This window comes from Acinonyx jubatus, chromosome B4 (assembly GCF_027475565.1).
Source record: "Acinonyx jubatus isolate Ajub_Pintada_27869175 chromosome B4, VMU_Ajub_asm_v1.0, whole genome shotgun sequence".
NCBI classification, from domain to species: domain Eukaryota; kingdom Metazoa; phylum Chordata; class Mammalia; order Carnivora; family Felidae; genus Acinonyx; species Acinonyx jubatus.
In genome coordinates, this window is record NC_069387.1 from 130,256,925 (window position 1) to 130,284,450 (window position 27,526).

A 27,526-nucleotide genomic window follows, 5' to 3' on the forward strand; every position below is an offset into this window, starting at 1 on the left:
GGTAGGTTCTTCCCACTGCAACTCCATGTTATTTCCAGGAAACTTTGATGTCTAACCCAAGCCGTGATGGGGCTCTGGGGACGAAGGGTCTGTTTATTGAGCAACTACTGTGTGCCAGGACATTGGCTACAGCAGCGAATGAGACAGCCGATCGCAGAGACTAGCAGAAGAAAGCAATGAACAAATAATTACATAATTAATTAAGGAAAAGGGTAGGGTGTGTGTGTGTGTGTGTGTGTGTGTGTGTGTTGGGGGGTTTGTCCGCTAACAACTTCCTTGCCCTTCCTCAGCCTCCGCCTCTGTGCCAGGTGTCTCGGGCCCCTCCAGTCTAGGGGTGGGGTAGGGTGCGCAGACACAGGGGCCCACGTGACCTCAGCCTGAAAGCAAGGTGGAAAGGTCCCGGGGGACGTGGGGGCTGTGCTTTGGAGGGCTCTGAGGGGTTATCGTGGTCCCCTCATTCGTTGGCGAAATCTGCATGCGGCCCCTGCCCTCTACGTCGGGGTCAGGCAGCGACAGGAAGGAAACCAATAACGAAGGTTTCGGCCGGAGCTTTAGGCTCGGAGGTGCCGTGGTGGGGGCAGGGCGGGCCGTCCCGTATTTGCGGCAACCGCCCCTCCCCCCCCTCGCCCGAGCTCCGCAAAGAGGTCACCGCGCCAGGGCCGAGCTCGCCCTCCGCCGGGTCCGCAGCACGAGCGCCCCTGCGAGCGAGCGAGCGCGCGGCCCGCGTCCCCGCGCCCCCGCGCCCCCGCGCCCTCCGCACAGGACGCCCCCTGGCGGGAGCCCTCGGCCACGCAGACCGCGCGAGCAGGGGAGGGGGCGGGGGCGACGCGCACGCGCAGGGCCGGCGGCGCGCGCCGAGCGGGGGGCACCGCGCGGGTGCAGCCACGATGGAAGGGGGTGCGTACGGAGCGGGCAAAGCCGGGGGCGCCTTCGACCCCCACACCCTGGTCCGGCAGCCGCACACCATCCTGCGCGTCGTGTCTTGGGTAAGGACGGCTGGGTGGCCCGGCCGCGCGGGGGGTGGGGTGCGGTGGGGGCGCGGGCAAGGGCGGCGCGCCCGGACGGACCCCGACCCCGCGGGACCCCGGGCACGCGTGCCGCAGCCGGCGGAGAGCCTTCCGACCGGGGTGCCGGCGCCCGCCACCCCTTCCTTCCCGGGCCCCGGGCGGGGGGTGAGGGGGGTCCCAGCGCTGAGCGGGGGGAGCTCCCGCCCCTGCTGCCGTAGTCCTTGATTCCCGGCGCCCCCATTCGCGTGCGGCCCCCCATCGCCGTGACCTCCAGGCCGCGGCTGTGCAGCTCGCGGCTCGGGTTGCGCGCGGCCACCCGGGCAGATCAGCGGCCGTGGGGACGAAGCCCGGGTTTCAGGTGGCCGTTTGGGGGGGGGCGGGGAGAGGTGGATCAGGGCGTGGATCATCTCACGGGGCGCACGCCGCGCCTGCCGTGGACGTTCCAGGAGGACAGGGACGGAAACCGGGTTTTGTGGCTTGGCCCGGAAGGTGTGGAGCGATGCGTCGGGAGCCGGATACCTAGGTGGCTTGCTCGGGGACTGCCTCTCCTTCGCGGCGTGACCTTGGGCTGGGAACCACCCAAGAAATGTTAGTGGGAAGCGAGGAGTTACATCCCGACGTGGGGAGAGGCAGCTCCTCTCTCATGCCTCAGTTTCCCGGTTTGTAGACAGGTGGCAGCGGCCACCGTGGGCTCTGATATTTCCTGAATCCGTGACAGCACTTCCCCCCCCCCCCCCCAACCACGCAAGTACACCTGGATGCTTGGGGGTGGGGGGGGATTAGGGGAAAGCAGAGGGAATTGTTCTGGATTTCCAGCCTGACAGGGGTCAGAATTCCCCAGCAGCGGAGGGTCCCTGCTCAGACCTGGGGTTGTGGGGGAGGAGGATGGGACAGAGACAGTGAGCACAGAGGGAGGGGTTCATGTGGTCTGGGCAGCACCCCAGGGAAAGAGTGCTGCAGGAGAGGGGTGCCTGGGGCTCCCTAGGGTTTTTTGGCCATTGCCCAGACACTCCCACCAGAGGGTCTGGCCTCTGCAGGCCTGGGGCCTATTCCTGCGGGCCCACACCAGAAGGTCTTGGGCTTGGGGACGCTGGCAGGGTCACTGTCAGCCACCCCAAGGGGCTACGTCTGAGGTCAGCTGTGGCCTCAGGGTGCTCAAACCCCCTCACTTCCTGGGTTTTCCGGGCAATATTAGGGTCTGATGGGTGGGACAGCTGGGGTGTTTATCTCTGGCCTCCCAGAGAGAAAGGAAGCTAACTCTTCCCTGTCTAAAAACGTTCAAACCTCCTCCTGGTGCCACAAGAAGCAGGGCCATGTGTAAACCCCTTTCTTCTCAAGTACCCACCAGCTGGGGAGCTCTTTGAGGGCAGGGAAGCCGCAGTGACGGCACAGGGCCTGGCAGCCGGGGACATCCATAAGGGTTTGTAGTGCCGACTTCATTCATGTATGCCAGTCTCCAACTCCCCAGAGACCCCAACTGGCCCTCGGGAGAGATGGAGCTCTGGGGGGGCACCTGCCTGATCAGGTGGGCCAGCTGTATGCCCTGCTCCCCTTTGCCAGCCCCTCGGGCCACGGGCCTGGGAGGGTCAAGCCACTGGCTTTGTGAGGGGTGTGGGCGGTTTGCTTGCTTGGGTCACTTCTGCCTGTGATGGCTTCATTTAGCAAAGCTTCACTGAGTCTGCTGGGCCCCTAGGGAAAGTGACATGACTCAGATGCAGCCTTTAGTGTTCGGGGATCCCACAGTCCTACTGGGAGGGGAGCCAGGTGCCACCACCCCCCCCCCCCGCCCCGGGGTAGAGGCCGTGAGTGCCAGGAGAGGGGTCTCCCTGCTGTGGGAATCAAGAGAGGCTTCATGGAGAAGGTGATATCAAATTGGGCCTTGAAGGATAAATGGGGCTTATCTCGGGGCATGGCGAGACAGTCCAAGCAGGAGGAAGGAAAAGTAACGGATGGGGTACCCACCGTGGGCCGGGGTGGACACACGCTTACCCAGCTAGTTCCCTTCCGGCCTGCATCACTTGAGGAAACTGAGGCTCAGGGAGTCCCAAGGTTACTGAGCATGTAAGCAGCAGAGGATTGGAAGCCAAATCTTTGAGTCTCCAAAGCACATTGATTGCTTCTCCTGGAGCTAGAAGAGGTCAGAATCCTGGATTTCAGGTTTGGAAAGGATAATGGTCATCTGAACCAGCCACCGTCTAACGCCCGAACCACCCCCCCCCCCCCCACTGCCTCCTAGCTCTGCTCACTACCTTTATGCTAGCAAAGGCAGCTGATAACAGGCTAAGTGACACCTTTAAGAAATGTGCAGTCCTTTTTTTCTGATCCCAAAAGTAATCCTTGCTGACTTTCAGAAAATAAAAACATCACTTGTGATGGTTGTACAGCAATATAAATGTACGTACTTAATAGCATTGAACCGCACGCTTAAAAATGATTAAGATAGTACGTTTTTTCATAATTTTTTAATGTTTATTTTTGAGAGAGAGAGAGAGAGAGACACAGAGAGAGCGTGAGCTGGGGAGGGGCAGAGAGAGTGGGAGACACAGAATCGGAAGCAGGCTCCAGGCCCCGAGCCGTCAGCACAGAGACTGATACGGGGCTCAAACTCACAGACCGTGAGATCGTGACCCGAGCCGAAGTCGAATGCTTCACCGACGGAGCCACCCAGGCGCCCCGAGATGGTACATTTTATGTTGTATTTTACCACAATAAAAACGATCGATGGTGGGGGAGGGGGAGAAATAAAAGAAAAAAACAATAGTGGGGTGGAAAAAAATCACGTGTGATCCCCTCACTTAGGGAGGACCGCTGCTTCCTTCCAGTCTTTTTCAAAAATGTGTGGTGCTCTGAAAGTGTTTTAACTCGTCGATGAGCGCGCAGAAGATGCCGTTGGTGACCCGTCCTTCGCCCTGGCGTCCCCTTGGCATCCTGGGGTCTGGGAGGCGTCAGGCTTGGCCTTCAGACGAACGAAGTCCTAGCTCCTAGGGCTAGGGTGACCAGTTCATCTTGGTGTGCTGGAACTTTCCCAGCTTCAGCACTGCAAGTTATGTGTCTGGGAGCCTCTGAGTCCCACACAAACCTAGGTGACTGGTCACTCTAGCCAGCACGACTCCCCCGCCACATAGTCGCCTTCTGCAGCCCTGGAGAGGCCTTAGCAAGCAACATGTGCACGTGGGCTTGTGATTTTTGTAAAAGATCTTTTTCTGAAAGAGGGACCCCCCCCCCCACCAACCATATCAGCTTCAGGGCCTCTTCAAACCTGGATCTACCCTGGAACCTGAGCCGCGGGGGCAGGAGCAGGACCTCCGACAGCACCTCAGCTCCTCTCTGCCCCTTGTCCCCTCGCTGGCCCCCAGGCCTGGTGAGGTGACTACTCACGGCAGGAATTGACCTCTTTGGTTAAGGCGGAGAGGGAACCAGCGAGCCCAGGTGATTCAGACCTTTCCTGCCTCGGGTGAGGAGGGGACGGCTGAGCTGGGGCAGTGTTGAGGGTAAGCGCAGAGCCACCTCTGACCCCGCTGGAGGGAGACGGGGCTGTGTGGTCTGGGAGCCGGGAGAAGGCTGCCTCTGCCTGCTTCCCCGGGCACCGGCCATGCCCACCCCTGTGCCTTGGTCTCCCCATCTGAGTGAGGAGGTTGAGCTGGGTCAGAGGTGCTCCGGGACTGCAGCCTGTCTGTGACACCTTTCCCTATCCCTGGAGCTAGGAGGGGGGAGCCAAGCTCCGGCAGGGAGCGACCTGATTTCCTGTAAAAGACCACCTTCTCCGTGGGCTTCACGGTCTCCCTTTTAGAGGGTTGCACTGGCCTGCGGGGAAGGAATATCGGTGCTGGTAGAGGAGAGGGCTGTTGGTGTTTTAATGTTCAGTTTGAGCAAAATAAATGATAAAATGTCTGAAATGGTAGCATTTTCAGGATTGATTTCTTAAGGGCCTTGAGTGTGACACCCCAGGATTCTGTAAGTAGGGTAGGTGTCGCCGCCCCAAATGACAGAGTTACAGCCTGGACGTCTGCAGCGTCCACATTCGGTGCGCTCCCTGTGGCTTCCCTGTCTAGGTTGAAGTCGCCCCAAGGGGGGCTTGAAGGGGTCTTGTTTTTACCAGACCCCCTCAGTCATCCCAGAGAACCCTGAGTGTAAAAGCTGAGCTCGTCCTGCACCAAAATCAGGGAGCTGTGCGTGTGGTAAAAGGGGTCTGGGGTGGAGATAGAGCCTCTGGCCAGCTCTGGCATTCAGTCATTCGTTCCACACATGCCAAGTCCCTGCCCAGTACCAGCCTGTGTGCCCCATCGGAGACGCTCTCAGTCCAGTGACAAGCACTGTTGGGGAGGCTTGAGATGCTACAAGAAGAAAATCCAATAGGGGTAGCTACCTCTGCCAGGGGAGCATGGAGGGCTTCCAGGGGGAGGCGGCTTCTGAGTTGGTTCCGATAAAGAAGCGGGGAGGGGCATTCCAGGTGGAGGGAACAGCGTGTGCAAATATCTGGAAGCATGAGGTCTGAGTGGGCTTTAGAAATAAATGATGGTGAGCTCTCGGGATCCTGGGTGTGCGAGTGAGTGACATCACACTCTGTGAATGTGCTCCAGAGTGGCCGCCAGGGGGAAGCTCAGAAAAGGTCTTGGATGGCAGATGTACACTCTGGGCTTCATCTGAGGGCTGTGGGCAGCCACAGAGAGGGGTTTGAAACACAGAAGAGCTCCCTGTGGCTGCCATGGGGAAGCGTGACCTTAGAGGGTGCTGGGGACGAGTGTCCTGGCAGGAAACGTGTGACCTAGCATGGCCTGTCCTCTCCCAGCACCTGGCACCGCCCTGTCATTTACTCAGGGAGCTACATCCACGGAGGTAGATTACATGCTCCTTTGGCATTTAGCACTAACAGTCTTGGAATCTTCCTTATCTCTTCATGTGTCTGTGGCTGACCTCTTAGGTCTAGGATGGAGTCAGCAGCCAGGTGGTCTTCAGGAGACGCTGGCTGGTGGGCAAGGTCTTCAGGAGATGCTGGCTGGTGAGTGAGGTCTTCAGGAGACTTTGGCTGGTGGACGAGGTCTTCAGGAGATGCTGGCTGGTGGGTGAGGTCTTCAGGAGATGCTGGCTGGTGCGTGAGGTCTTCAGGAGATGCTGGCTGGTGGACGAGGTCTTCAGGAGACTTTGGCTGGTGGGCGAGGTCTTCAGGAGATGCTGGCTGGTGGGTGAGGTCTCCAGGAGATGCTGGCTGGTGGGCGAGGTCTTCAGGAGATGCTGGCTGGTGGGTGAGGTCTTCAGGAGATGCTGGCTGGTGGGCGAGGTCTTCAGGAGACTTTGGCTGGTGGGTAAGGTCTTCAGGAGATGCTGGCTGGTGGGCAAGGTCTTCAGGAGACATTCTTCAGGGCTAAGATCTTCGGGAGACGTTGGCTGGTAAGTGAGGTCTTCAGGAGATGCTGACTGAGGGGTGAAGTCTTCAGGAGATGCCGGCTGGAGATTTCTGCTCTGTGTCTTGGGCATTTCCTCCTGTACCGGGGCCGTGCAGGAGCTTGGGGAGCCTGGGAGAGCCAGGGGTTTGGTGTGGGGAGCAGGGTCATCAGAGCAGGACCTTGGAAGATGCTGGCCTCTCCAAGCCTCATCTGTGACATGTGGGGCAGACTCTAAGCTTTGTGAAGACTCATGTTTGAAGGGCCCGCCACATAACCGCTCCCCCTGGGCATTCGTCATCCTGGTCAGGTGGGTGTTGTTTCAGTACTTTAGGTGAGAAGCTGAGGCCCAGAGATGTTAACCGGAGTAGCTGGGGTGACAGCCCACAGCTTCCTGCTTCAGGGAGTTCCCGGCCACATGCAGAGTCCCACAGGACCTGTTCCTGCAGAGCTATGAGGCAGGCCTGAGCCTGGGGAGAAAGAACTAAGGCTGGGGGAGGAGGGGGGGAGAGGAGGAAAAGCAGGAAGACAAGGGAGGAAAGGAAGGGCAGATGGTAGAGGCAAGGGAGCCACGCTTGGCGCCCGGAACAGGAAGAACCAGCTGTCCAGGGGGAGGAGAGGCAGGCCAGGGCTTTGGGGAGTGCCTGGGGCCTCGAGGCCTGAAGCCATGTTCTGCGACCCCCTGTGACCCTGACTGGTGGTGTGACTTGAGCAAGATGCCATGTGCTCTGGGCCTCAGTTTCCCCATCTGTCACATGGGAAATGGATAGTCATTTTGGGCTGGTTCCCAACCTTTCCACCCTCAAGGAACCCCACGCTTGCTCCTAGTGGACTCCAGGTTGGGGACTGTTGGACTGGTCCGTCTTTAAAGAAGTGATATCAAGAACCACACCCCCACAATGCTTTTGGGGGGCCCACAGCAGAGGGGCCTGGGCCCCGGGTCCATGAATGTGAGCAGAGTGTCAGGGCATCCTGGTACGGCAGCTCATGGCCCTGTGTTTCTGGAGAATGCTTCCCTTCCCGGGATGGGACTATGCTCAGCCCCCCTCTGCAGGGGATGAAGGGGACTGTGGGGAAGGGGTGGGTGTTTGGCTGGGACAGCCCTAGGCTGCCAGGCCCAGACTGTTTAGAACGCAGTCATCCGGGAACCCCAATGAGCTGGGGCTCTCAACTCACGGTCCAGGGGGCGGGAGGACATGACCTGTGTCCCCGAGTCCCTGACCCCGCTCTGAACATCCCTAATCGTACATTGCGTTGTAACCTGGCCTCCTCCCACGACCCCGCTCCCCTGGCAGCCCTCTTCGGGGGCTCTTCCTTCCCTCACACCCTCCCTCTGCCGAGCCTGGAGGTGCTCCTGGCTCCTAAGGCTGCTTCCAGACCATTGTCACCCAGCTTTGACTCTCATGCCTGCCCTGGATCTCTTCATCTTAGGCCAGCCCCGGGTCACTCCCCTACTCCTTGAAGGTGCCTGAGATGCTTGCGTCTTAACACCCGTCCTCTCTAGCGCCACCGCCGCCTTCGTTCCTGGTGTCGCAGTGCCCGCTTCCGTGCTCCTGCTCACGCCCTGGCCTCGCCGCCTGCCACGGTCTTCTCCTCGCGCGCCTCGGCCCCTCTCGCCAGGTGCACCCTAGGCCTGGCCGTCTTTCCAGCAGCTGCGTGCTCTCAGGTGGCCACCTCTTCCCCTCTCCTGTCTGTCCTCCTCTCGCCTGTCAGTCCCAGCTTCCCTGGGCCTGGGACCTCGGAGCCATTGGCCCTCAGGCTGTGTAGCGCCCTCACCCCATCGTCTCTGGCGCCCCTCCGGCGGGGCTCCCCCCGTGGCCGTACCCACAGCCTCCTGCGCCGGGCACCCACCCTCAGCCTCCTCATGCCCGTGCCTCCCCTGGGCTCTCCGATTCTGTGGCCTGGGCCGGCCTCCCTGCCCACTAGCTCTGCACGCCCACTGGCCTCTCCCTCTGCCCCATCCTCAGTGTCCACCTGGCTCTTGCCCACCATCTTCCGAACGTGCCTTATTTCCATCCCTCACCAAGGTTTCTCCCTCGGTTTCTCGCATGCACCCCGCTCAGGCTTTCTCCCCCACCCCTCACCATCTGTGACCCTCTCATTCATTGCCAAATCCATGGTTGCTTGTCATTAAACGGCTCTCTCAGCCGAACCTGGCCGGCCGTGAGTGATTTCTCCGTCCTCCCCTTGGATCCGACGGCCGCAGGACACAGACACTCTGTCGTCTTCTAGTTAACAGCCATCCCGAGCGTGTGCTGCGTGCCCGCTGTTTGCTGAGGGCTCACAGTCTAGCGGAGGGAAACGTGGTGGTGACACCAGTAAAAATGCAGAGGTGAGCGTGCGACCAGCGTGAGGAGACGCTCACCTAGGTCAGGGACGGAAAAGTGGCAGTACAGTTAGTTACGAGAGGGACGGCGTCAGCCAGGCGGAGACGGGGGAAGGAGCTCCAGGCAGAAGGGACATCGTGGTAAAGGCCGAGAGGTACAGCAGAGCAGCGAAGAGGACGCCACCCCCTCGGGTGTCAGCTCTGGGGGTACAGACACTGCATCTGTTACATCGCTGTTGTATCCCCTAGGGCCAGGCAGCGTGTGGTGTCTTGTGAGGGCTCCACATGTGGGTGAATGAGGTGGGGGGCACTGCTCTGCCTTCCTCTTCCCACCCCCCACCGCTATTCGGGGTCTCCCACCGAACCTTCAAGGCCCAACGCAGAAACCACCTCCTCCTTGAAGCCTTCCAGGATTTCACCTCCCCCCCCCCCCCCCAAGCTTGCTGTCTCCTTCTGGCTTCTTTTGTGCTCTATGTGAACGGCCGTGAGGACTGTCAGTGCATAAGGCGTTTCCCCCTTTGTGCCTTCTTCTCTAGAAAGCGAGGCAGGGCCTGGGACCAGATTCTCTCTCCGAAGACCTCAGGCTTCCACAGAGGGAGAGAGACAGTGAACAACAGCATCAGTCATGTAGGAGCTGGCAGGGCAGGGGCGGGCATCGAGCTGAGGAAGAGCACACAGACCCGGGTGGTTATCCCTGCCCTTGTGACCGGCTGAGAGACTGCACAGAGCCTCAGTTTCCCCAGCTGCAAAATGAGAGAGCAGTGCCTGCCTGCCTGCCAATGGGGCCATTGGGGATAAATGAGGTCCCGCCCGGGAAGGGCCCAGGCAGTGCTCGGTTGGTGTTCATAGCCCTTTTCCAGGGGTGACTCTGTTCCCCCTCCCTCCCTCAGAGAGTTCAGAGGTGGCAGGGCCCGGTGGGGAAGGACCTGGGCCGTAGAAGATTGTGGGGTGAGGCCTCTGGCTCCTTCGGCCATCAAGCTGCGGCCCTGGGCCAGTCAAGCAGCTTGTTTCTGGGTCTGGGCTTCCCCCTTTCTAACAAGGGTCCCTGCCCCCTGTGGTCACACAGCCACGGGAGGGTAAAGGTGGGGACAGTGTGGCGAGAAGGGGGAGCCTTCAGATCACCCGGCTGAGTCTCAGTACCTTGGGGACAGGGGTCTGCTTGCTCGGGCCCCTGCCCAGCAGAGCCCCCTCCCCACCCCCACCGCTGAGAACCCGAGGGACAGCTTGCGGGAAGATTACGGCCTAATCCCCTGCAGGTTACATCCAAGGCGTAGGAACAGGGTGCCCGGGCAGGGGAGCAGAGAAGGGGCCCTGGGAGCCTCCCCTCCCCTGACCCCGCCTCAGCCCTGCGGCTCCGCACGAGGCCCTTCAGGAAGCAGAGTGGCTGCCTAGTGCCCGTCATGTGCCTCTGCGTTGGCTTTTGCCATTTTCGTCGTATGACCCTGTGGGAGGTCATATGAGGGGTGGGGGGGCCTTGGCAGCCTGACTCATCCCTCAAAAGCACGGCTCCTTCTTTCCTCACGCAGCCTTTCCCTGGGGCCCAGGAGGCGGCGGGATTGAGGACTCTGGTAGGGACACTGACAGGAAGGCAGGTTTAGCTGGAGGTGAGGGAGAGGACTCAGCAGCACCCCCCCCTTTTAGGGAGTGAGCTCCCCATGGTCAGAAGTGTGCAAGCAGAGGCCCAAGCCAGGGATGCTGATTCCCATGCCACCTGCACCTCTGCCCATCTCAGGCTTGCTGTTCGTTCCCCTTAAAGCCTTTCCTGACCCTCCCTGTGGGTCCAGCGGGCAGATGTTCACCCAAAAATGAACTAATAACTAGGGACGTTAGCGTATAAAGACGTTATCAAAGAAATACATTGGAACGTATTGTAGAATATCATAGAATATTGTAGATCTGGAAGCAGGCCTGGAGGGCTCCTCTGAGTGGTGTTTTCTCTGAGATACGGATGTTGAGAAGGAGCCAGCAGGAGCCAGCCTGGAAGGTCTGGGCAACTCTGGGTATTCCAGGCAGAGGGAAAAGCCAAGTGCAAAGGCCCTGAGGCAGGAATGAGCTTGGGAGGGAGCTAGAGAAGAGAGGGAGAAAGGAGTCTGAGAGGAAGGCAGGAGCCCAGGGGTTGCAGCTGGGCGAGGTATCCATCCTGGGGATGGAGGTGGGTAGAGGACGGAGCATGGGAATGACACGTTTAAAGGGATCTTCCCAGGGGCGCCTGGGTGGCTCAGCCGGTTAAGCATCCAACTTCGGCTCAGGTCATGATCTCGCGGTTCATGGGTTCGAGCCCCACATCGGCTTCTGTGCCGACAGCTCAGAGCCTGGAGCCTGCTTCAGATTCTGTGTCTCTCTCTCTCTCTGCCCCTCCCCTGCTCTCTCTCTCTCTCTCCCTCTCAAAAATGAATAAAAACATTAAAAAACAGAATTTAAAGGGACCTCTCCAGCTGCTATGAAGGGGATGGTGCAGGGGTGGGAGTGGACGCATAGAGACCAGGAGGGAAACTGCTGTCCTCGCCTGGCAAGCGGTGGTAGTGGCCTGGGCCAGCATGGGGGACACGGGGTCATTTGGGTTACTTGGTGCAGGATGAAACAGTAGGGCTAGCGCCGCATTGGATGGCATTTGAGGATGAGCCCGGTTTGGGGTCGGAGCTCCCGGATGCAGACAGATGAGGGGCGCTGGGGGTCACTGGGGGCTGGAGGGGCTGGATGTGAGACCAGCCGCCCAAGTAGGGGGACCTCAGAGCCCACCTAGGGGCTCAACCTCGGGAGAGACTCGTAAGAGTTGGGGTGGGTGAGCACCCACTGGCTGCCACTGGAGGAGATGAGGAGGCCGGAGAGGAGGCCTTCCTGGGGCAGGTGACGTTGCAGCCTGGAGGTGGGCAGGAGCGGAGACCGTGGAGTGGAGGCTGGTGAGCGGGTCAGCTGGCTGCCTGCGGTGCGGTGCGGGGCTCGGGAACATGGAGGGTGAGACGGGCGGTGCCCTTCTTAGCTGGCAGGACTCCGGGGCTCCGCTCTCTGCAGCTTGTCTGGGTGGAAACCCAGTATGTGCCTAAAGGTGTTCAAAGCCAGCCTCTGGGGAGTTCCCGGCAAATAGCAGCGCGACCTCTGCCCCTCACGCTGGTTTGGCCCAGCTCTCCCGGGAGCCCGGGGCAGCCTGTTGCCCGCCAGTGGCCTAGGCGCGGCCTGCCAGCTCTGTGTGCGGATGTGGGCCCGGCCCCTCCTGCACAGTGGGGTGGTGACACAGCTCGGGACGGCCGGTGTCCCTCCTGGGACTCGCGCTCATTCTAGGGTTTGGGACCTGGAATTCACTCCTGGGGAGGCAGCTGAAGGTAGGGATTTGACTTACATCCTGGAGTGGGGCTGGAGGCGGGCAGGTCTGGGCTAGAGCCCGGCGCCCTGCTTACTCACTATGGGCCAGCCTGTTATGGGCCAGCCAGAGGCCAGGCCTCTCTGGGCCTCAGCTTCCCTCTTTGTGAAATGGGCTAAGTGAGCCTGATTTGTGGGGATGTTTTTACCTTTATTTTTTCCTTAGAGATTTTGGTGAGGATTAACTGAGATGTTTTCCGTCAGGCGCTCCCAGTCGATGCAGGGCCCCTGCAGAGGCTGTGGGTTAGCTCAGGTCTCCTGGGAGCGACAGACCCATAAATGAGTGTGTGCAGGGTCAGGGTTGGGGAGTGGCTGGGAAAGAGGGGGAGTGACTGAGAAGGAGTTTGATCCTATTTGAAAGATGGAAGAGTGGGGAAGGGCATTCTGGGAGGGCGGAACAGCAGGTGCAGAATTATGACACAGCCTACATCTGTGCCAACCCTGACGTCTGGGATGGCTGAGCAGAGTGGGGGCGGGGTCTGACACTTCCGGGGTCTCCGCTTCTGTGTCTCTGAATCCAGTACCCCAAGATCCTGAGATTCTGAGACACCTTCCGCTGTGTTTTTCTGAGTTTGACATAGCTCTGCTCCAGCTGCCGTCTGGAATCCTTTTTTTTTTTCTTTTTTTTTAATCCATTTTTAAAAAGACCCAGGATTGGATTATAAAGATGGTGAAAAAACAGCCTTGGTCCATTTACATTGGTGCCTCCCCACCCCCCCCCACCCCCCCCACCCCCCCCCCCGCTTTCTATAGCATTTTCTTTAGTTCAAGGAAAAGGGATTGTTTTTCCTGTGCCTTCCAGTGACCAGCGGCCTCTGTGGAGCCTCCCCACCCTGTCCTGTTTCCAGGCCGCTGGTTCTGCCACCACAGACCCGTCTCCAGTCCCTCCAGCAGGTCCGGCTGTTAGGTAGAGTTTGGCTGCAGCAGCATAGAATTTCATTCTGGTTTAATTTCCGGTTCTCGGCTCCGTGCGCTCCCTGCTGCAGATCCGGCCTTACCGCCTGCCTGACACAGAGCCCTGGCTTTGGGCTCAGAGTGACTTGGGTTTGAGTCTGTATCCCCCACCCCCCAAGCCAGCTGCGGCCCCCGGGCCGGTGCCCGCACACGGCTGGAAAATGATGGAAACAAGGACGTGGCCCGCGTGCAGTTAGGAGCAGGTGTTTCAGTCCCCCAGTAGGTCCTGAGGGAGCCCCCCTTCCTCCCACCGCGGGATGTGAGCTCCGAGGCCCATCCCTGCTCCTGGGGGGCTCGGTCCCACGTGGGTGGAGAGACGGCAGCTAAGTGGAGTCGCGAACCCCGGGCTTACAGGGTCCCGGAGAGAGTTCGGGGACCCGGAGGGACTAGTTGTGTCTCCTTGGCAATGCTTCTCCATCTGTAGAGTCTCAGGCCCGGTCCAGGTGAGCGTCCCTGCCCTGGCCCGGCTGTGCAGCCTGCGGGGAACGTGGCATGCACACCTGTTCCCGGGGGTCGCGGAACCCAGCCCCCCGCACCCCGCCCTTTGCTCTTCCTTCTCATCCCCACGGCAGACGTGTCAGCAGATCCCGGTGGCTTTACCTTCCGCATTCAGCAGCCACCCCGTCCCACTGCCACCACTGCCCACGCCAGCCCAGCCCCTCCTCCCTCCCCCCGGGCGCTGCTTAGCCCCCCAGGGGGTCTCCCTGCTTTCACCTTGGCCTTACGCTCCTCTCCGCGGCGCCCAGGGTGGCCCTTTCCAGACCTAAGTCAGATCAAGTGGGATTAAGCCCGAAGTGGCTCCTGAGCTCACCCTGCCCTTCATGGCTTTGGGGGTCAGGCCCTGCCTGCCTCGTGGCAGCTTGCCCCGCCGCCGCCAGTCGCGACATGTGCTCGTAGAAACCACGTTGAGAGAAGAAACCGTGCAATGGGCCGGGGCGTGGGAAGGTGGGGAAGCAGTGATCAGCAGGCAGCAGAGGGAGGTGAGGCCCAGGAGGGGTGGGCGAGCCATACAGCAAGGGACTGGACCACCAGCCCTCGGAAGCTCGGATTGTGTCTGGAAGGCCGTGGGGGAACCGTTTCAGGGAGCTTCGTGCTGCAGGGCGGGGACGGTGAGCCACAGATCCGGTCACCCCCCTGTGGTCACACCCTCCTCATGGTGTCCCACCCACCTGGCCTTGTCCCCCCCCCCCCCCCCATCTCGCCCACTGTCCCTCCCCGCCGCGTCTCGTGCACCTCCAGCCCTCCTCCTCCGTCGCTGCTCCAGCCAGGCTTTTCTCCCACCTCCCGCCTTTGCCCTTTCTGTTCTGCCTGCAACACGCTTCCCCCCATCTTGGCAGGGCTGGCTTCTCAGCTCAGCTCAAAAATCACTGCCTCGGCTCCCTTCCCTGACCGCTGCTGCCCCCCTCCCGGCATGGCCACCGCCTGCCGTTGCTTCGTTATCTCTTCTGCTTGTTTAGCATCACTCCGGCGTTTTCTGGGTGCCGGCTCCGCGTCGCCTGCAGGCCTTCACGTGCATGGCCTCGTCCGTTCCTCACGACACGCCGGTGGTTCAGGGTGCTGCGGTGGCAGGGCTTTACAGATGAGGGGACCGCGGGTCCGAGAAGCCACTCGCCCAAGGTGACTTCAACCTCGAGGAATGCCTGACCATGGAGCGCCCTGTGTGCCAGAGCCGTGGGATGGACAGGAAGACCGGAGCGGGCACTGAGCTCCTCTCTCTGCGCTGCTCTGGGGCCCCGCAGGTTCCTTGGAGGCTGTTTTGATCTTGTTCCTCACCCTCCTGGGGACACACCGTCTCCAGCACGTGCCTCCTGGCCTCTTCAGGGACTCCCCGCTTCTGTCCCCCAAGAGGGCCCCATCTTAATGGTTCCTCCTCTGCTGTCCCCAAAGCCCCAACTTCCGCCCGCCGCTTCCCCTCCCACCTCCTCCTGGCCTGCTTTTGGAAGGGGGTCTACCCTTGTTCCCACCCCTGGCGGAGCATGTCTGCCAGGAAGTGCTGCTCAGGAGGGCCTTCCTGGTGCTCGTCCCGCTTTTCCTCGGGCCTCTGGAGAAGGGACTTAACCATGGCTCAGCCCCTGGTGTACCTGCTCTGCTCAGGGTGCCTGCGTGTCATTCTGTCAGGAGCCCTGGAGGGAAGGTTACTTTTTGCAGAGTTCCAATCGGAGGCTCAGAGAGCTTAAGTCATTTGCCTGAGGCCACACAGCATAAGAAGCAGGCCTGGGATTTGACTTCAGCAACCCTGTATGACCCCTTAGGGCCTGGAGTGCCCCCTCTAATCGAGTAGCTTGTCCATTCTGCTGGATTGGGGACGTTGGGTGACATCTGGGGCTGGGCCTCGGATTCCCAACCTGGCAGTTCCTTGGTAGGAACCTGGGACTTGTCTTGGTGCACAGGTCCCAGGGGGCTCTGTGAATGGCAGTCCCGGAGTTGTGCCGTGCGCCACTCAAGCAGCTGGCCATGAGAGAGCCTGCCTTCATCTCCTGCGGCTGCCTTGCTTGTCAAGACTCTGTCAGTAGCCCCGGAGTTCCTTAGACAATCGCTGTGAAGTCAGGACTTCCTGCCTCTCCCCTCCTGGGCCCCCGAGCGCCAGACTTGGCACTCACTCACACTACTGGCCCCCCGGGTGTCTGGAAAGACTACACCTCCGTCCGGGCCCACCCCCTGAGGCTGAGCATCAGCCTAGTCAGGTGAGAGACAGCACAGGGCTGAGGATCAGGACGCCCGGGTCCCCGTTCAGCCCGGAGTGTTGACAACAGTGCCACCTGTACTTTCTGTGCCTCAGTTTTCCCGCGCTGGTAACTGGGAGCAGCACGAGTTGCCCTGTGCACCTCATGGGGTGACCGCGAAGTTGTGGAACCTGTGACGGGGCCGGGCTGAGAGCCAGCACGCCGGCCCGGGTCTGGACCATGGCTGTGTGCACATTCTCGAATTTGGACAGGCAAACGCGTGGCTCACGGGCCACCATGGCCACCACTGTGCCCACGGCTGAACAAGCAGGACACAGCCCCACAGTATTGTCTTTAATTGTAGAAAAATTTGCATGCCATGCGATTAACCATTTTAAAGTGCGCGTTTCCGTGGCATTGATGTTGCACAACTATCACCTCTGTCTGGTTTCAAAACGTTCATCATCCGTAAGAACACTCCGTGCTTCTTAAGTAATCGCTCTCCGTCCTCCCCTCCCCCAGCCCCGGGGCACCTCTCACCTGCTTCTTGTCTCTGTTTTGTCTGTTAGGGCTTTTGTCCTGGGGGTTGACTTTTGTGTTTGGCTTCCCTCACCTCTTTTTGCACCTCTTTTAAGGTTCATCCAGCTGCAGCAGTGTCGTTTTTTTGTTTGTTTGTTTTGTTTTTAATTTGTGCGTTTGTTTATGGCTGACAAACCGTAAAAAGCCACATGGGCCCCTCCAGAGGGCAGCTCAAACCAAGGCAGCCTCTTCCTTCAGAGCCAGCAAGTAAGAGGCGGCAAGCGAGGGTGAGCGAGGTGGAAGCCAGCGTCCTTGCAACCTCCTCGCAGAGATGTTATCCGTCGCTCTCTGCGCTATTCCGTTGGAAGTGAATCACAAGGCCCAGCCGCCACGCAGGGGGAAGGAGGTTGCACAAGGGCGTGAATGCCAGGAGGTGGGGTGGTGGGGGGCCATCTCGGCTGGCCGTCTATCCAAGTGAAATAAACCTGGCAAAGGGGTTACCGGTGGGGGTGGGCATGGGCCAGCGTCTAGAGGAGTCAGCCTAGGGGGGCTGGGGGTGGGGGCTTGGCAGGTTCACCTCCCAGAAGGGCATGGCCCCACTCATTCTGGGAGGCCAGGTCCAATTGTAGAGGAATCTTGGTGTCAGGGCCCAGGAAGACCTCCCAGGACCTGGACGGTGGGTTGGTAGGGCCAAATCTCTGGTCAAAGGGTCATTCCTGCCTGAGGCGGAGGAAGGAAGGGATTGTCCCCTCCTGCGCTGTGTGACCCGAAGCAAGTTGCCCTCCCTCTCTGGGCCTCCCCTCTGAAATGCCTGTTTCGCACGAGCCTTGTGGCTGTCGGGGGTGAAGAGGGCTCCCCGGGGCAGGGGTAGGCTGCAGGCCGAGGCGGGTAGCCTCCCCTTCTCCAGGCCTGGTGCTGGCGGGGGCTGGCCTGGATCTCATGCCTGGCTCCCCCCCCCCCCGCCCCTCCCCCCACAGGTGTTCTCCATCGTGGTGTTCGGCTCCATCGTGAACGAGGGCTACCTCAACAACAACTCGGAGGGCGAGAAGTTCTGCATCTACAACCGCAACCCCAACGCCTGCAGCTATGGCGTGGCCGTGGGCGTGCTCGCCTTCCTCACCTGCCTGCTGTACCTGGCCCTGGATGTGTACTTCCCACAGATCAGCAGCGTGAAGGACCGCAAGAAAGCCGTCCTGTCCGACATCGGTGTCTCAGGTGAGCTCCCCGCCCAGTGGGCACCCCCCCCCAGCACAACAGAGCCGGCAGGGGGCCATCCCGGCCGTGGGCCCGTTAATCCTCGCGCGCACCTAGGAGGCAGCCGTCCCCCATCACCCATTTTCCAGATGAGGAAGCTGAGGTGCGGGCGGGTGAGGGGACAGGCTTGGGGTCACGCGGCTGGCAACAGGGAGTGGTGGGACCTGGGCCGGGCCTGAGGCCCCGGAACAGCCCACAGCTCCGTGGCGGGGAGGGGACACAGCTTCCCTTCTCTCTGAAGCCTCCCCTGTGCCACCCCCCGTGAGAGCCTCGTAAGGCAGGACCGACCGCCTGGCACACAGTCTGGGCCCGGGGAGGGTCGGGACCTGACGTGACCTGCTGCCCTCGTCCTCCAGAAACAGCCTTTGGCAGAGCTGACCCGACATCTGACCCCACGAGTTCTGAAGTCTGCTCACTGGGTGCTTGGGTTGAGAGGCCGTGAAGCTTTGCCTGTGGTCTTGGCTCTCTGGCTGAGACCTCCCCCCATTACTGGGCCTGGGATCCTCAGGGTGAGCCTGGCTGACTGGAAGCAGTGAGACCAGTCCCGTAGACTTGAAGGATAGAATGAAATCAATGGTTCTCAAGCGGTGTTCCACGGCGCCCCAGGGTTCCCCAGCAGTGCCTGTGGGAGATGTTGGTCTCTAGCTACCCCAGCCCTTTGGCACACACACGCTTTGTCTGAGCTGCTCTGGTCCTCTCTGGGGAGACCCTGGGGACCCACAGAAGACTTCATTGCCACAAGGCTCCCACTGCTAAGCTCCCCGGGCCTCGGTGCTCAAGAGGGCCCTCGCTCACCTGGCCCGGGCCTCGTGAGGCTGGGCCTCGTGAGGCTGCGAGCACAAGAGAAGGCAACACTCAGACCTGGCCAGCTAAGCTGTCCCCCTTGCCCAGCCTCCTCCTCATCCTCTCTCTGCCCGACTTTCTGGGAGGCTATCGTTGGCCAGGGGTCGGATCAGTGCTCCTCCCAGACTGCTGCAGGGGCAGACTACGTCCCGGGGCGGGGATTCAGCTGGGAAATCTGTGTTTGGCTAAGGCAACAGAAATGCGCACCTAGGCCAACTGACTTTTCTCTCTGTCTCTCCCTCCTCCCCTCCCCTCGCTGCCCCTGGCTCTCCCTGCCTCTGCTCCTGGCCTTGCCATCTGCGTGGCCCGGCTCCTCTCTGTGGTCTCTCTCCTGCTCTGTGTCTGACTGACCTCCCTGTTCTCGCCTCACCTTCCCTGTGCTCCCCTCTCTGTGCCCCCTGCCCCTGCCTCTCCCATGGGGGTGGGGGTGGATGGGGGAGACATGCTCCCAAACCCCTCCCTGTTGCTCGTTTTCCCCATTTCCTCCCCACTTGCCCTCTCCTGTGCGCGGCCCCTGTGCCTGGCCCTCGTGGACACCCCAGCCTTCTGGGCCTTCCTCTGGTTCGTGGGCTTCTGCTTCCTGGCCAACCAGTGGCAGGTGTCCAAGCCCAAGGACAACCCGATGAATGAAGGGACAGATGCGGCTCGGGCCGCCATTACCTTCTCCTTCTTCTCCATCTTCACGTGGGTGAGTACACGGCCCACCCAGCCCACAGTCGCCCGCCCCAGCCAGGCTCCCGAGCGGGCGGGTGGCCTTTCAGCCTAGCCGGGGCCTGCATCCTGCTTCCTGGAGCCCGTACGTGCCCCTGCTTCTCTCCTCAGCAGTCACACGGGCTGCTTCCCGGGAAGGAGGCTGTTGCCATCGCCAGCGAGGTCGCACAGTGGTGCTTGACCCTCGCTTTGGCACAGAGCAGCCTTCCAGTGGTCACGAATGCCCCTCCCAAGCACTCTGGTAGTTGGGTTGTGGGCGTTTCCCCTAACCTTTTGCAGACCCAAGTGGAGGCCTGGACAGAAAGATAAGGCTTTGCAGTTCTGAGGCTGGTTAGGAGCCCGGGCCTAGGTGTCGGGAGACCTGGGCCACTTCCTGGGGCTGCCTCTAGTTTTCCGGCCCATTATCTTCCCATCTCTGAAAATCAGGAGTTGGGATTTGTGGGGGGCGGGATGTCACAAACTCAGATGTCCGTGTGGTAGGCAGCACGTGAGAGAGCGTGAGTGGGCCGGGCGGCAGGTGCATGCCCCCAAAGGGACACTCTTGATCCCTGTTCCAAGGCAGGGATAGGGACCCACACAGGCCAGTCTTCCCATTTTTCCAGAGGAGCCAGAAATCTGAATTTCTGTGTGAAACCCGATCGTTACGTGTTAGCAATTTATTCAAGTTAAAAAAAAAAAAAAAATACCGTGTGGGTCAAAGAAAGCGTGTCTCTGGGCCCACAAACAGCACCCATTGGCAGGCTCTGGACCTACACCTCCAGCACCCACGGGCATGACAGCAGGGCTGGGCCCTCTTTCCCACTGGGGTCAGGTCCCCTCGGTGTATTTCTTCTCTCCTCACCTCCCTCCTGCGATATCAGGGTCACATGGGCTCCAGGCCCCCATCTCAAGGGTTCTCCTGCCCCTGCGTGCAGCCCCCTTCCCCTCCAGGCCCTAAAGCAGCCCTGGGCCCAGCCTTCTGCAAGGAGACCCTGGGGCTAAATACAAGCAGCCCTAGCCCTTCCTGTGAAGCCTGCTGCAGCCAGGCCTCCTTGTCCCTCTGCCCTTCTGGGCTTGTCCTAGAGTGACTTCCTGCTCTTTTTGAGGGCCCCTGAATATCCATTTTCTCTTGGGGCACCTCTCCCAATACAATATTGGGAGCCAGGGTTTGGAGGAGAACACCTGTGGTTCAGGCCCCTGCACGCCAGCAGTGGTCACACCCGCCCTCCGTGTCCTCAGGGCTGGGCAGGAAGAACCAAGTGACCCCAGGGGATCTCAGGCCACAGAAGATGCTCCATGTATGGGAACCACACAGCCCACCTGGTGCTACAGGGAGATGTTTGGACCAGTGAGCCCTGAGCTGGGGGTGGAGTTCACAGAGGAGGAGGAGTGATGGGGCGTCACGACTTCCGGGGGCAGATCCGAAAGCCTGACGGACAGGTGCCCACTGAGGCCGGCTTCCCTGCTGGCACTTCTCCCTTTCCCAGCTCTTCCCCACCGTCCTCACCCCTGCTCTCTCCCGGCAGAGCCTGACCGCAGCCCTGGCCGTGCGGAGATTCAAGGACCTTACCTTCCAGGAGGAATACAGCACACTGTTTCCCGCCTCGGCACAGCCATAGGCCTGCCGGTTTCCCGAGGCGGGGAGCGCCCTGTATCGTGCCCAGTGGCAAGGTTATGGGGGCAGCCTACTGCCGGAAATGGCCAGGATGCCAGGGCGCGCGGGGCAGTGGGTGGCTGGCTTGAGGGGCCAGTTAAGACTCACCACTTACGCATTCATTGCCTCCTTTCTTTTTCCAAATGTCCATTCATTCAGTAAACATTTATTGAGCAGCTGTTTTGTGCCTAGTGATGGATCAGACGGGGTCCCTGGCCCCAGGAGCCCACAGGCTGGGGAGGGGAAGACAAACAAATTGAAATCTCCCCCAGACAGACGGCCACGGGCTATCAGAGGGTTGGCGTTGGCTCTCTATACTGGTATACTGATCTGTGGACACGGTGCGAGAGCCTGTTCCTTGCTGCAGCACGAAGGCTGACCTTACAGTTCCCATGGAGGCTGGGTACAAACGGAGGCCTGGCCGAGGAGGACATCAGAGGACTCCTGGTCCGGCCCTGCTCTCACATGCTGTGTGACCCTGGGCAAAGCCCCACACCTCTCTGAGCCTCAGTTCACTACCCAGTGGACCAACCTCTCAGGGCTGTTGTGTGGATGAAACAAAGGCTGCACGGGGCTTGGCACAGAGATGCTCAATAAATGTAGGCTCTTCCGTTCATTCGTTCCTTCATCCATTCTCTCCAAGGAGTCAGAGACACCTCCATAATCTCTACTTTGGGGGCGATTCTCGTGTGGTGAGCCCTCGTTCTTCCAAAAGACTTTGACCTCCAGTTCTACAGTTTGGGGGCCTTTAGCTGCCTGGGTGGGAACCACCAATCTCTCCACTCTCCAGGAGTTGAGGGGGTATCAGAGCAAACAGGCCCCCAGAGCAAAGCACAAAGAGAGTGAGCTTCCCAACACTAGAGGCATACAAGTGCACACGGCTTGCTGTGTGGTGGAGATGCTACAGAGAGTATACCTGCTCTGAAGAAGCAGGGCCAGGTGGGCCACCAGGTCCCTGGGCTCTGAGCAGAACTCCCAGCCTCCCCTTTGCACCTGAGTCCAGCAGGGTCCCATGCACCACCCCCCACCCTCATACTCTTGCGTTGTGGCCTCTTGAACTGGCCTCTTGAATTAGGGAGGCCTGATTCCCTCAGCTCAACTCCTTCGGGCCTGGTCTGCCTTTCTCAGGCTTCTGCACTGCTTTAAACAGTATTCAGGAAGGGCTGCCCCTCAGAGCCTTTACCAATGACACAAATCAAAAGTCAGTGGCTAGTCATTGGGCTTCTGGAACTTTCTAGAATAAAATGCCAAGCACACATCCCCCCCCCTCCCCCCCCCGCCTCTCACCAGATGGCCCTTTCAGGTTCCTGGTTGGTTTATTCCCTTGTGAGGGGGCTGATCCATGGGAAGGAGATGGGGAGGGCCCTGGCCTGGGAAGGAGCAGGACCTCTGGGTTCAGGTCTGGGTTCTGGCACTGACTCTGCCGTGAGGTCTCCCTTCACTAAGCCTCAGTCCTCCCAGCCCAGAAATGGGTATGTAGAGCATTAGCATCTTTCCATCACAGGAAGATTACCTGCTAGAAAGATCTTTGGGGAAGGCTTTCAATGTAAACCTAAAAATTATGTTTTAAATTCATTCCCTAGCTGGGGGTGGTCAATGTCATTGTCCTTAATAACAACGTGATAGCTTTTACTGAAAAAGAATTTCCCACCTTTGTGCGTATGCTGTAGACAAGTCTTTCCCAACTAGGTCCCGTGAGAAGAGGGCTTCATTGGTCAGGTAAGGTTGGCAAAGGTCGCTTGCCAAAGTTTTCCCCTCGGGGATCCCAGTAGACGTTAGTCAAGGCCCTAACAAGTCCTATGGTCCTGAAACTTCTTCTACTCTGTTGAACTCAGCTTCCCAAACTTGTTTGACCAAATGTTTTAGCTATAATTAGGTTCAGCAGCAAATGAACTTGTAAATAGCAGTGGTTTAAATGAAGTCCAAGTCTGAGAAGACAGTCCGGGACTGGCCTCGTGGCTCCAGAAGTCTCCAGTGACCCAGGCCCCTTCCGTCCCTACAATTAGCTCATGGACCTCGTGGTCCTGCGTGGCTGCGAGAGCTCTAGCCCCACATCTGCCCTCCGGGCGTCAGGTCAATGGGTGGGACAGCTGGTGTACTGGGCAGAACTTAGTTCCATGGTTTCACCTCGCCGCAAGAGAGGTGCGGTGGCTTTTAGGGGGTTTTCCAGCACACCAAGAAACTTTTTCCCCTCTCCACGTAACACCCCCGAGAACACAGTTTGAGGAGGATGTTGTGGCCTTGGGGCCACCTTAACACTCCACAGTGGAAAGTTTTCGGTGACCCATAGTGACCCAAAGACCTTCTGAAGGTCTTTCTGGCTGGATGGACAGTGTGGTTCTGGGTCTCTTGAGGGCTGGCTACAAGGACAGACTTCTGCCCCTCAGTCAGGGTTGGTTTCATCTGTGGGGCTTCGAGGATATTTAGCCCTCTGTTGCCTGTGTCCTGTGAACTAACTGCCACTAACCCAGCGTTCTTGTCTGTCTCTCCTCTAACCATCCCCTCCCGCCTGTCCTCGTCCCCGCCGGCCCCCGTCCCCAGGCGGGCCAGGCCATGCTGGCCTTCCAGCGGTATCAGATTGGCGCCGACTCGGCCCTCTTCTCCCAGGACTACATGGACCCCAGCCAGGACTCCAGCATGCCTTACGCCCCCTACGTGGAGCCCAGCACCGGGCCAGACCCCACCGGCATGGGTGGTACCTACCAGCAACCGGCCAACGCCTTTGACGCCGAGCCCCAGGGCTACCAGTCGCAGGGCTACTGAGCTGCAGTGACCGCCTGCCCCTCGCCTGTCCCTGCCCCGGTCCCAGCCGCCCCTGCCCTCCCCGCCCCCCCACCGCCCACCGCCCACGCCCAGACCCCCGCGCCCTCCCAGGCTGCCCTGCCCAGCGCCTCGTTCCACCGACGTCCAGGGCAGCTCGGGGTGGGATGGGGCAGTAAGGTGTTGGGGGTGCATCTACACGTGTGCAAGTCTGTCCGGCGGGGGCTGGGGGTGTTCGCGTTCATCCGTTGTGTCGTCGAGTGTTCGTTGAGTGCCTGCTGTGTGTCAGGTGTGTGCTTGGCACCGGTGGTGAAAGAGAAACGGTCCCGGAGAGGAGGCAGACGAGGGACGGAGGAGGCCCCGTGGGTACCAGAGGTGGGAGCGGTGCGAGAGATAGACCCGGATGATGCCGGGAAGGTTTGGCCCCAGGGTGGGTGTGAATGCCCGCAGGACACTGGAGTTGTCACCTGCCGGAGTGACGGCAGCCCTACTGTGGGTGTTGGGGCTGTCTCCGTTTCGTGGCTGAGGAAACTGAGGCCTGGAAAAGTCAAGGTAGCTTGCCCAGGGTCACTCAGCAGCCAGTGAGAGTTGGCTCCAAGCCCAGGCCACCTGACTGCGGAGCACCTGCTGTCCCCTGTCCTCCCTGCCTTCCCCATCCCCCAGCCTGGGGCTCCACCTCTCAGTGCTATCGTCACACTCTGGGAGGCCTTGGGGACCTCAGCCCGTGAGATACCCTGATTCTGCTGCAAGCCGGGGGCCTGTTCTGCCCGGCTGGCTGCTCCCGAAGTGGGACAGCCCTGTCTCTAGGCCCCTCTCCCCACACATCCCCACCAACCCCTGCCCTGGTCTCCTGTCAGGGTGGGAGGGCCCGGGGGGCTTGCCTCACTCTCCCGTTTCACCCATGTACTGCTCCGTGCCGTGCGTGCCCCACCGGGAGCTCCGGTGGCCTCCCAAAGGACTGACCGCTGTCCCTGCCCAGGGCCGGGTGGGCGAGGAGGCCCGGAACAGGGAGCGCGAGAGGCCCAAGGTCACGGCGAGTAAGTGGCAGAGCCGGGCTTACTGCCCGGGGTTCTTGGTCCCAGCCACTCAGCAGGTGCCCCGATTCCCTGCCCTCGTGACCTCCCAGGAAACGGAGCTGATCTGGAACACTGTGTCATCTTTCCCTCGGCCAGGGTGAGCCAGGGGGGCTCAGGGGCTGGAACTGCCAAGGACCCAGAGGGTCCTCCCACTGGCCTTGCAAAAGGCCTGATGAGAGGACAATGTGGGAGTCAGAGTAGAGACAGCAGGGACTCTGGGCCCAGCAAAGCCAGCCATTAAGCTGCTGCCATGGGACAAACGGCTCCCGAGATGAATGCTGAAAGCCCCTTGGTGCATGGCAGGCTGGGGGGAAGGAGGCCTGGGCTGTAGTGGAGATGGTAAGCAGGCGACTCCAAAGGCACAAGGAGGGTTGGGAGCAGAGAGAGACTCTTGCACAGGTGGGCTCTTCACTGAGCCTTGAGGGGCGGGGAGGCCTTACAGGATGGAGGTGTGGGGGGGCATGGGGCCCAGCATCCACTGGCCAGTGCCTCGGGGAGCAGGGCAAGGGGACTGTGGCTCGGCACCGTGCTGGATGTCCCCGCCACCGGCACCCCGTTCCCCCACCAGAATCCTCAGAGGCAGGTGACACTCCCGCAGACTCCGCTGTTACACCAGGGATTCAGAAGGCATGCAAGCCGGTGGTCCAGAGATGGGCCCCAAACCTGCCGCTACCCAGGGTGCCCCAGAGGGCAGTGTGCTATATGAGAGCTTGTGAAGGGGTGAGGCTCCCCGAGGAGGGGCAGGAGCAGCACCACAGAGGGAGAGAGAGGGAATTTCCCAGGTAGAGAAGTGGCACCGCTGTCCCCGCTTAACCGCAGAGGAAACAGGCTCAGAGTGTGAATGAGTCCGCGGCGGAGCATGCATCCGAACCCCAGCCTGTCCAAGCCCTCCCCGAGGGGCAGCAGTGACAGCAGAGAACCCCAGGCAGCTGAGCAGCAGCTCAGGGTTGCTGACTCTGGTTTTCCACATCTGGCGGAGGGACTCTGTCCAAGGTACCCCCGCTCCCGGTGGCCCGAGTGGGGACGGGATTAGGTTGCGGTATCTGCCAGGCCGAGCGGTGGAATCTGTTACCAGACCAGGTTTACGAAGCAGGTAAGGGTGCGGGTGGTCGTGGGTGTGCTTCTGGCAAAGTGAAGTCCTGTGCCGGTGCGGGAGGCTGTGAGAGGCCCTTCCCTTCGCCCACTCCCCACCAAGCACCTCCCCTGCCGATGGACACAGGGGGACCCCAGGGCGCTGTCCATCCGTTCTCCCTGGGCACCGACTAGCTCCTCGTGATGCTAGGAACCACTTAAGCTTCATCCAACCCCTGGGTGTTCCTCATAGACTCTCCCTGCCACCCCAGACTGGGAAGGTTTACAGGACGCCTGCCAGGAGTGAGGGGCACCGAATCCTCTCACTTTGCATTCCTCCCTTGACCTGGGGTGCAGACCTGGAGTACAGCCCAGATGTGATCCCACCATCAGGCTGGCTCTTGACAGGGACCAGCCAGTGGTGGAGGGAGAGAGGGCGGAGGGTGGGATTTGGCTGAGACCCAAGGCTCCTGACTCCCCTTTTGGGAGGTTGGTAGCGACATCCTGCTTCTTCCCCTGGCCGAGGACAGCCCCCCAGGGCCCCCAAGGTGTATTCACAAGCCAGTGGTGTACTCTTGCCTCTCTCTTGCTTCCAAGACTTTTATTTATTTATTTTTATTTTTGGAGAAGACTCCCCCCCCCGCACCCCCTGCCCCAGCCTGACCTTGCCGAGTTTGGGCTTCCTGCTCCCACCAAGCACAAGAGAGGGCTCAGGAAAGCTGGGTTCCACGTAAGTTTAGAGCTGCAAATACCCTTAGAGATGGTAGAGTCAGCCGGGAAGACAGTGACTTGTGCAAAGTCACACACAGAGGCAGAGGTTTGGGATCCGGGTCTCTTGCCTCTGAGTTAACACTCATCCTGCGCAGTCAAAGCCCGTCTGCCTGGGGGTGGCTTCTGGTACCTGGGGGTGTAACCATTGGGCTAACTCCCCAGGGACTGGCATCCGCTCCCTACTCCAACCTTCCCTGGTGAGTTTTGATCTTCAAAGACTCTTGGGGGTCCCAGGCTTCCCCCATGTAACCAAGAGCCCCCACTTGTTACCCCTTGAGGGCCCCCCAACCTTGACCCCAGACCCCTTTGATTGTCTAAGGAGCAGGAAGAGGGACCACCCTTCCAAAGAGTTTGTAGGAGGATGGGCTGGTCCAGTCGCCTCCGAGCGCTGCCCCCCGATGTGACACTCCCCCCTCCCCTGGTGCCCACAGCCCTCGTCTGGGTGTCCCAGCCCTCCCGCAGCGTAACTGCCTGTGTATAGTATAAATATATATATTTTCTATATATAAGATGTATAATATAAGGCTCCACAAATATATTTCTGTGTGTGCGCGTGTGTGCAGTGAATGGCGGTCCCCCTCCTGGGCCCCCACTCTGGACTCCCCCACCGCCTGGTTAAGTCTCAAGAGTGAATCCAGTGGCCCCGTGGCACCCTCCTTTATGACATCTGTCCATTTGTGGTGAACCAAGTGAAGGTGGTGACTTCTGGTGACATAGTAATAAAGTGAAGACAAAACCCACCAGTGGATCGCAGCGTGTCACAGTGTTTTTGTTCGCCATGAGTGTGGCTTTGGATTGCCCATTCCCTCTCTCCCCTGACCTGGCACATGCTTTTATTTGTTCATTACTGTTCAGCAGAAGTGAAATCATTGCAGTCGAAGCCAGTACCCCCCAGCTTTACATATGTACACGCAGGCACACAGGCTTAAATGTGCACACACACCCGCCCCGCCACCATTCCCTATCCTGGTCCCTTTCCCGCTCCCTAGAGGCAATCAAGATTCCATGCAGACCTACACATGCGTTTGCACTGTATTTAAAGTTAGTGGCCCTGGGCTGGCACAATATTTATCCAGACGCTGTGCTGGGGCCTAGGAGTCAACACTGAGGAACGTGGACAGCCCCCCCCCCCCCGCCCCGCGTAGTCTCCCAGCAGGGGGCATGGACTTTAAACCATGCAAACAGGAAATGTAAGTTGTG

At 60.0% G+C, this 27,526-nt stretch overlaps 1 protein-coding gene across 3 annotated transcripts; it reads left to right on the top strand.

Moving 5' to 3' along the window:
• The first annotated feature begins 818 nt into the window (after nt 1-818).
• SYNGR1 (synaptogyrin 1) lies at nt 819-24,094 on the top strand. 3 transcript variants are annotated; one of them, XM_027070695.2, is made up of 4 exons: nt 819-986; nt 17,185-17,422; nt 18,847-18,992; nt 23,256-24,094. In XM_027070695.2, the coding sequence occupies exons 1-4, from the start codon at nt 888-890 to the stop codon at nt 23,409-23,411; spliced, it is 639 nt and encodes a 212-aa protein (XP_026926496.1). In that variant the 5' UTR covers nt 819-887; the 3' UTR covers nt 23,412-24,094. The 3 variants fall into 3 exon arrangements, with proteins under 3 accessions (XP_026926496.1, XP_026926495.1, XP_026926497.1); XM_027070694.2 differs by having other exon boundaries at nt 820-986; nt 23,190-24,094; XM_027070696.2 differs by lacking the exon at nt 23,256-24,094 and adding an exon at nt 20,521-20,824 and having other exon boundaries at nt 826-986.
• The last annotated feature ends 3,432 nt before the right edge of the window (nt 24,095-27,526 follow it).

Coding starts and splice junctions, on each gene's coding strand:
- SYNGR1 (XM_027070694.2), top strand. CDS start 888: ATGGAAGGGGGTGCGTACGGAGCGGGCAAAGCCGGGGGCGCCTTCGAC. Junction 987..17,184: donor TCCTGCGCGTCGTGTCTTGG/GTAAGGACGGCT, acceptor CTCCCCCCACAG/GTGTTCTCCATCGTGGTGTT. Junction 18,993..23,189: donor TCTTCTCCATCTTCACGTGG/GTGAGTACACGG, acceptor CCCCGTCCCCAG/GCGGGCCAGGCCATGCTGGC.